The 9,437-nt window shown below is 40.3% G+C and overlaps 1 protein-coding gene across 1 annotated transcript in view; it reads left to right on the forward strand.

Moving 5' to 3' along the window:
• PKD1L2 (polycystic kidney disease 1-like 2) overlaps positions 1 to 9,121 on the forward strand; it is a 41,962-nt gene extending 32,841 nt beyond the window's left edge. The window contains 8 exon segments of the mRNA XM_010285747.1: positions 1 to 197; positions 1,263 to 1,396; positions 2,875 to 3,002; positions 3,346 to 3,506; positions 5,187 to 5,397; positions 6,787 to 6,888; positions 8,045 to 8,176; positions 8,996 to 9,121. The exon segment at positions 1 to 197 is cut by the window's left edge and continues 33 nt beyond it. Of these exon segments, the coding sequence (XP_010284049.1) occupies positions 1 to 197; positions 1,263 to 1,396; positions 2,875 to 3,002; positions 3,346 to 3,506; positions 5,187 to 5,397; positions 6,787 to 6,888; positions 8,045 to 8,176; positions 8,996 to 9,121 (1,191 nt within the window).
• The last annotated feature ends 316 nt before the right edge of the window (positions 9,122 to 9,437 follow it).

Below are 9,437 nucleotides of genomic sequence, written 5' to 3' on the forward strand. Positions count from 1 at the left end.
CTTCAAACAGAAGATACATCAGATTATGGGGAACGCTGGAATATTTCGATCTTTGATAACTCCTCTGACCTGAGCTCAGCATGGCAGTATCAGAGTCAGTCCCAGCTGAAAGGGCAACCCATCTGGGGCAAACTTGCCATCTACAGGGGAGGGGGATACGTGACTCACCTGGGAACTGATCCTACAAATGCCTCCAGGTACCACTTGTATTCTTGTAAATTATTAGTGTTTCTGCTGTAGCATCAATGATGATCTTTCCTCTACCCTACTTAAGATTTATTTCAGATTGCATCCTGAGTTTTCTTGCTGTGCGTTGTGCTGGATATTGCAAATATTACTGTGTTGCCATCATTGTAGTTTATGTTCCTATCATCTTGCTCCATGCTAGGTAACAACCAAGATCCAAAATTAGAAACTTTTTCTCCTAACTTACATGCATGGATTCCAGATTTACTCAGCTGCAGAAATACATAATGTTGAAAAACTAGTAAAACAATCCTATCAATGTATTAATCCAGTGTTGGATGTAGTCTGGTGTTTAACTTCTAAAATACTGAGTTGTCTAAGGGGATGTCAATGGTTGTGAGAAAATAATTTAGCCTAAATTTTGTTATGTTAATCTTATGTTACCTTGTTACTATGCTTGAACTATGATGTTTGCCTGTTTTCATATCGTAGTAAGATCTGTGAAGCTTCTTTATCTCTCTTCAGTGTTTATACTCCCTAGATCCTTGCAGACAATTTTGTATCTACCTTAAAAGAGAAGAATTAGTGAAATTGTACTGCAAGTAATCTCCTGTATGTAAGTATGAATAGTAAGAGAGAATCCTTCTAAAAATGAAATAATAGAAAATGAGGCCTTGAAACCCAGGACTCAAAAAGAATTTGGCAAATAAGGGACCTGAGATAAATGAGCAAGAAGCAGTATCCCACAGGGGTGGAGATCCAAACTTACATATAATTTATCTGTTGCCAGAGATATCCATATTTGTACAGGAACTTATATCAGGTAAATGATCAGATATCCGAGGCATCTCAGGTTTAGCACTGGCCAGTATCTGATACCTGCCTCTCCTGAGGAGCCAAAAGGAAGCTTACCACCTAGACTAATGGTACAAATATCCCCTATCTCCAGATTGACAGACCAGATGTCCTCTTGAACATCTTACTCTTTCTCTACGACAATATCCAAATACTCCTATCCTCCATGTGATGCTGTCTCCTCTATGAATTAGGTCACTGGTTATACATTTTTTTGGCAGAACTCTCCAGTACCTTTTCAACAGCGTCTGGATAGACACCTTCACAAGAGCAGTGTTTGTTGAATTTACAGTCTACAATGCCAATGTCAACCTGTTCTGCATTATAAGCCTGATGTTTGAAACCAATGCTTTAGGTGAGAATCTTTTTTAAGTTACACATTTCTGAAGACAGCAAGCAATGCACTTACAAAGTGCATATTTACATGCTGTCATGTAGTTTTACCTACCTTTACCTAGTTCTTTAGTCAGTAAATAGAAGTGTTTTAATAAATCTAATAATGACAGAATCAAACCATGTAGGAAAAATGTAGCCATCACAGTAATACAGACCATAATGGAATATCTTATGTTGTGGTCATCTGCTGATGAAGAAAACATGGTACTGAAACTTAATCTCCAGAATTTACACAACAGAAACAAGAAAAATTATGTTTCCTAATCACTTCAGCTAATCAATACAGGATTAAAACAAAAAGTCTGTCTCTTTTGTTCGAGAAGACTTCTAATATATAGCTGTGTTATCATGTAATATATAATCTGGATGCAACAAAGAAAATAGTGAAACTAGATTCCAGTTTGAGGGCCACAGAAAAATATTTAATCTGAGCAGTAGCCTCCCTCAGGTCTGTCCCAGTATTGGAAAATGTCCAAACCAGACCACAAAACTGAGCTCATTTTCCTTGTAGAATGAGATTCAGATTTGTATGTCCAGGTCCTCCTGCTACATTTCTGCATTTGTAGTCCAATCCAACCTCAGCCCTGATGGGACTAATATCATACTATCATACAAGAGAGCACTAGCATGCTAAAAGTCATCAACTACCTAAAATTCCTATTTGAGGAAAATTTCAAAGACCACTTATAAGGCTACTCACAGAATCAAGTCTAAATCTTCACAGAATCACAGAATCATTAAGGTTGGAAAAGACCTTTAAGATCATCAAGTCCAACCATCAACCCAACACCACCATGCCCACTAAATCATGTCCCGAAGTGCCACGTCCACACGTTTTTTGAATACTTCCAGTGATGGTGACTCCACCACCTCCCTGGGCAGCCTGTTCCAATGCTTGCCCACTCTCTCTGTAAAGAAATTTTTCCTAATATCTAGACTCAACCTCTCCTGGCACAACTTGAGGCCATTTCCTCGTTCTGTCGCTAGCTACGTGGGAGAAGAGACCAACACGCACCTCACCACAACCCCCTTTCAGGTAGTTGTGAAGAGCAATAAGGTCTCCCCTCAGCCTCCTCTTCTCCAGACTGAACACCCCCAGTTCCCTCAGCCGCTCCTCATAAGACTTGTTCTCCAGACCCCTCACCAGCTTCGTTGCCCTTCTCTGGACACGCTCCAGCACTTCAATGTCCTTCTTGTAGCGAGGGGCCCAAAACTGAACACGGTATTTGAGGTGTGGCCTCACCAGTGCCGAGTACAGGGGTACAACCACTTCCCCGCTCTTAGCTTGATAAGTTGTATCTTAGTTTGATAGTTGTATTCAGTCTCACATTGATGGGAATGTGAGTACGGAAGTCTTACTGGTGAACTGAATTGTTTGAATGAAAACAGAAAGATGTAATTATTAGAGCACTGCAGTGAACATTGTTTGCTTTTCAGGGGCCTTCTTCACAAGTGCAGAGCTGCAAAGTGTCCGGCTTTACCCATACACCAACAGTCTCCATATCTTTGTGGTTGCAGCAGAAGTAATTTATTTCCTCTTTATTGTGTACTACATGATAGCACAGGTGAGATCCAATGGAAAGCTCAACTGACAGCATCACCTTGTGTCTGGTTTTGGTTTCACTTACAAAAACTTTAGGACTGTTCTTGATTTCAGTAGTGCTGCTGCTGACTTGCACCAATGGAAGGTTGACTCAGATACTGCATCTGTATTAAATAATAGCAAGGCAACATTTTATTTGGCTGGAATGCTTCTTTTGAGAGACATAATGAGAAATTAGTGCAAGATGTAGTTCTATCAATGTGCAATAGCCTGCTTTATTGAGGAGGGGATAGCCCTAATCTTTAGAGGTGTATTGTATGATATGGAGTCATAAGACTGAAACAGTAAAATTCCTCTTTTCACAGGGAAAACTGATGAAGACTTTGAGATGGAGATACTTCTGCAGCAAGTGGAATCTCCTCGAGATGGCCATTATATTGATTAGCTGGAGTGCCCTGTCAGTGTTTGTGAAGCGGGCAATCCTTGGGACGCGAGACATCAGCTACTACCAGGAACACAAAGAGGAGTAAGTACTAATGTTAATTAGTGCATCCTTTGTCAGTGCTTCTTATGCAGAAACAAACCTATTTTTCCTCTTCCCAGACAGCAGCTTGTCTGTGCTAGATAATGCTACGCTGTATGGCTATATTCATGAAGCATGGAAGTATTTCAGGGCTTAGATGTGTGTCAACAACAGGATTTTCTTCTGATTGTTCTAATAAAATCCAGCAGACTTGTTCACCTAGCACCAAGTTCCCTAGCCTAGCTGCTAGTTCCCTCTGGGCATCATCCTCTTCTGAATCAACAAGCCTTTCTGCTACAGGACATTCATCCAGATAGTAGATAATCTGCCTCATTCTTTGTTGTAAAAAGACATTAGTTAGAGGACAATAATGGTTTATTTTATACATAATGCAAAATGATAAAATCTGTTAAAAAAAGGGTCACACAGAAAAGAGGTGATAGAATCAACAGGATCATTTAGGAAAGCAAGGACATCTGGAGGCCTCTGCTCCAACCTCCTGCTTTGGTGTTAGATCAGGTTGCTCTGGGCCTTGTTTGGTTAAATTTTGAGTATCTCTGAGGACAGAGATTCCACAGGCTCCCTGGAGCCCTGTTCCAGTGCTGAACCTCTCCCACTGTGGGAGGAAAAAGTTTACATCCTGCTGGAATTCCTCTTGTTGCAAGTTGTGGCTGTTGTCTCTCGTCCTTTCACTGTGCACCTCCAGAAAGTGTCTTACTATATCCTCTCTATAACCATTGACTAGGTAGTTGGAGACAGCAATTAGAGGCCTCTTCAGCTTTCTTTTCTCCAGGCTGAACAAACCCAGCTCCCACATCCTTCTGTCATATGTCCTGTACCCTAACTCCCAACCATCTCAGCGGCCCTTCACTGGACTTAATGTCCTTCTTGCACTGGGGAGCCCAGAACTGGACTCAGTATTTCAGATGCATCCTTGCAAGTGCTGAATGAGAGGAAAGAACAAACACTTCCTTTAACCTGACGGCTACATTCTTGCTCATGCAGCATGCATATACCATATAGCTATAGGTCATGTGCTATATTAGCATACACGATTTATAAAAGCTCTTTGTAGTCACCTCTGTTGTAAACAAAATTGTAAGTACAAACAATGTGCTACCTTCAAAAAGGGTAAATACAAGTATTACCAAGCTTTTTTTTCAACTAACATTAAGACGTGACTCGCCTCAGTCACAGATCACAGTTCTGACCTCCAATCTTTTACATCATTCCTTGCAGTACTTTCTCACACAATTTGTTGGAAATTACTTAATCCAGTCACAGCTAATGCATCCTGCTAGCTGCACAGCACCAGTAATCCCAACCCCTCCAACTACACATGCAGGGAAGAACCTCTCCTCCTTTCTAAGGGTCAGAATTTGATAGTAAATTTGCATTAGCTGCCTTTAAATTGTGACTTGCTAAAAATCAGCAGCATTTGGGCTACAGCCTAGACCCTCTCTTGGCTCTAGCTAGTGCTGTTAAAAAAAACCTCTGCCATGTACAACTGAGCTGTTTGTGTGCACACAGCAGGAAGTACAGACTGGAATATTCAAGCAAGAACTCAATTTAGCTGCCCGCTGAAAACAAGGACAGAGTGACTGGCTTTTCCAGCATACTCATTTATACACTTCACAGGCTTCTGTATGCACGGTCTATTACATCTTTTCTTTTTTCTAACAGCTGTGTAAGCTTTAATGAAACAGCAAGAGCCGATGCCGTTCTTGGCTACCTGATTGCGTTCCTAGTGCTTCTCTCCACAGTGAAACTGTGGCATCTCCTGAGGCTCAACCCTAAACTAAACATGATCACTTCCACTCTAAGGAGGGCATGGGGAGATATCTCTGGATTCATCACTGTTATTGCAATCATGTTCCTCGCCTATTCCATTGCTGTAAGTACCATGCGGTTTCTGTTGTCTGCAGTCTGCATCCAGGTACTGTCAAATTAAATTAATTATTTTTGAATGCTGAAAACAACACAAATGTTGTATTTGAAATGTAAAACTGAATAAAGATGCCTATCTAGAGCTTAGGTTAGTAGCTTGGAGTCCAAGTCTTCAATATAAGTGAAAGAGAAGTTAAAATATCCACTTGTCTGTTCTTCACAAACTGAAATCTAGTACAAAAATCAAACACTGAGACAAAAAAAAAATATTATCTCTGTATAATAGGTGTGACAAAGAACAAAGTACAGGAATAGTAATTTTCTGGATGAAGCTCAAATTTGGGAGAGTGCAACAAGTGCCATTTTCTGTTTGGCTAGTTTTTAAGTGGGAAATAATTATTTTTCTGCCTATTATAGGAATACTTACTATACACATAAAATTGTATTTTCATTCTACTGAGATTAAAGAATTATTGGACTGCAACTATTTATGTATATTTACTGTTTTAGCTGAAATGCTTTGTGTAAATCTTCTGGCAAGCAATGTGGGAAATTCAGTACATCTCAACTGCAAAATCACTGAAAAAGTGGAAACATCTGAGCCAAATGCAGACTGTCCTGTAAAGGGCAAACAGGTCCTGTGACAAACAGGACCTGCTGCAGTCTCGCACTGCCTGATTTCACGTTCCTCATCTCTCCCTCCAGCACTGACACTCTAGCAACTGAACAGCTTTAGGCACTGGCGTGGCCACAAACTTAACAGGTAAAATTAGCGATGAGATCAGTTCCATGACCCAGCCTGTTGTCCCATCACGCAAGTGATGGAGCTGTGAAAGAAACAGGCAGAAGGATGGAGAAAAAGGAGAGACTGCAGCAGCCCCTGTTTAAATCAGACACAGGAGGCCCACAAGATATAAATTAAGAAAATAACACCTTGGTTACTGAGGGCAAACAAGGAGGTTGCCTATTTGTTAGGATTTGTGCACTGAAAAGCTAGTGCTTGTGATTATAATTAATTTGGACAATTATGTAGGGATAAATTTGCTACTTGGAAGTGGGCTGAATTACTTTCATGACTTTGTCATGTATTGGCAGATTTTTTTACATATCTAGGGCAAGATGAGCAGATATAAGGCATTCTAATATCTATGATAAAAGTTCTTACAGCTAAACGCACTCAGAAAGTATGAATCCAGTTCTTAGCTCTAGGTTAGTCTTCTTTTGTGACCTTGTCTGGTGTTTCCCCTGTTTGCAAACAAAAAAAACCCAAATACAAAAACCCCTTGATGTCTCTGATGACAAGTTAGGAGAGCTTTCTCTGAATACCACAGCCGTTAGCTGATTCTGCAGCAAGTACTCTGACCATGACACAAGATATGCCTTCTTTCCTCTGCAGACAAACTTGATATTTGGCTGGAAGCTCTGCTCCTACAAAACTCTCTTTGATTCAGCAGAGACCATGGTCAGTCTTCAGCTGGGAATCTTCAACTATGAGGAGGTACCACCTCTGACTTTGAGAAGTTTACCGCTGTGTAATTAGCAGCTCAGATATCAAATATGCTTTGAACAAGCAAACAGACTTCCGATTAGTGCTAGACATTAATCTCAATTTGCAAGTTCCACAGGCTCCTAAAGCAGCCACCAAAAGTAACCACTCATCAAGACAAGAAAAAGACACCGAGTGAAATATATCTCACATCCCATTTTGACCATCGGTAGGCTCATAACGAACATTTCATTGAGGATGTTTCAACTAGATGTGTTACTTATTGACTACTGAAAGTTTTGAGTAATTTTCTTAGAAAGCTACAGACAGAAATGTAAGCAATGCCCTGCATTTGTTCTGAATGCACATCCATCAGTTTCTCAAGAAAGGCAAGGCCTTCCACAAGGGAACTTTACATTACATTTTCATTATTCTTGACTTTTTCATTAAATTCTTTCAAATATTACAATATCCTTTGAATGACTCGGTGGATTAAGCTAGTTCTCAGACATCTCTGAGAGCAAAGTCCTCCCTAGTAGATGTTGTTAGACCATGGATCCAACAGGGTATGGGTAGCTTTGAAGATCAGTAAGTGGGCATGAAGCTTTTCACCTCTACATCCCACTCATGAAAATACATTCCTATGTTATACCTTACATGACAATAATGGTTTGGGATTTTTACACAACCATTAGTTGATATGTGTCCATGACAGTCTGACTGGGCTTCTTTGTAAAGACATTACCAAACAAAAGCATATAAAGCATACAGATATTTCATCTATAATTTGAAAGCTGAGTCATAATGGGGCTTCAGCTGTTCTGTGGATAAACAGATCTCCAGGCTTGTCAACTTTCACATGAAACTTTCACACCCTTACAATCAAATGCAAACACTTAAAAAAACCCATATTCATATTGCCCATATTCATATATACAAAACATTCTATCATCTTTGTACTATATCATATCAACATAGGAAAGTGACTAAAAGAAAACATTTTTTTGTATATATGTATAATATATAAAGCATAAAGCCACAGGGATTTTCAGAAACAAACTCCCTATTGTGTCCTAACTGCTTGTATGAATGTTGTATTGGGGGGCGGGGGGGGGGTTCTTTTGTTTTTACAATCAAAATATGATGTCTTACCTTATCAATACAACAGGTCTTGGACTACAATCCAATTTTAGGCTCGTTCTTAATTGGATCCTGCATAATTTTCATGACATTTGTGGTACTGAATCTGTTCATTTCCGTGATTCTGGTTGCTTTTAGTGAGGAGCAGAAGCACTACCAGGTGGGTTCGTCTAAGCTCTCCTGCCATTTTTCATGTTTATTGTGCAGTGCTTACTCCTGATTTAGGTATTCTCCCATCAAATGAAACCTCCATAAATTCAGTCCTACTCTTAAGAAGTCAACATTTACTCATAAAGCATACTTCAGATTTTCCAGATTTGCACTGTCCGTTCCTGTTCAGATGAGGGGCTCTCTTCAGATTTAGTACAAGTTCTGATTTGTAGCATTCTGTTCACATACTAAATCCAGCAAAAAAGTCTTAGACTCATGCCCCAGCTCCATTGAAATCCGTGCCAAAACTGCTACTGACTCCACAAGGACTTTACAGCTCTTTTTAAACACGTCACTGTCAGTGCCTGACCCATTCAAGCTATTGATAGCATGATGTGAAATCCAGCTTAGTACTGCAGTACTGTCCAAAGTTCCTCTACAGTGCAAAGCCAAGGGAGAAGAAAACAAAGGATACAGTCAAGAGAAAACAAGATATATTTAGCTTTTCTCATTTACTTCATCTAGAAATGGTGGGTAGCTCATTGTATATACCACTAGCTCAATGGTAGCTGGCAATCAGACTCCAGGCTCCCTGTAGCAAGGTTTCCATGGGCTTTGACAGAGGCAAAATTTCATCTGCAATGTCTATGCTCACTCATGCTCCTCTGGGATCTTTGTCTTGATAAAAATACTTGCATGATGATTTGGCAGTTACTCATGCTCTGCTTAGAGTGAAAGCTGGCGTATGTCACCTCAAACACAGATTTTTCCTCGTGACTTTCCCCGCCTCTGGGCTGTGCATCCGACTAACTTCTCGTTGTTATTTTAGGCTTCAGAAGAAGAGGAGATTGTTGATCTAATGCTGATGAAACTTTTCAGTTTCTTCGGGATTAAATGCAAGAAGGAAGAGAAGCCATTCACTGATGATCCACTGAAATCACCTGTCAACGATTAACTGATAACCACCATGAAAAGCCACTTTGCGGGTGAAAGATTTACTTCTTAACTATTAGCTGCAGCGGCCAGACTTAGGTTATCGTGGCTTCTGACTACAATGTGGTGGCGTTCAACCAATAAACTGTTGCTGACTGATGTTATCATGAGTATTAGCGAGGAAATAATGTTAAACCTAATACAAAGTGTTCTACGTGTACTTCCTGTAGACTTAGCATCTGTGTTTAATAAACACTGCTTCTTGCGCCCTTTGGCTAAAACCGCTCGCTTTCCGCCAGGCAAGCACCACGGCAAGATGGCGGCCTCCTTAGGCCGCC

Source organism: Phaethon lepturus, unplaced genomic scaffold (genome assembly GCF_000687285.1).
Source record: "Phaethon lepturus isolate BGI_N335 unplaced genomic scaffold, ASM68728v1 scaffold3514, whole genome shotgun sequence".
NCBI lineage: Eukaryota > Metazoa > Chordata > Aves > Phaethontiformes > Phaethontidae > Phaethon > Phaethon lepturus.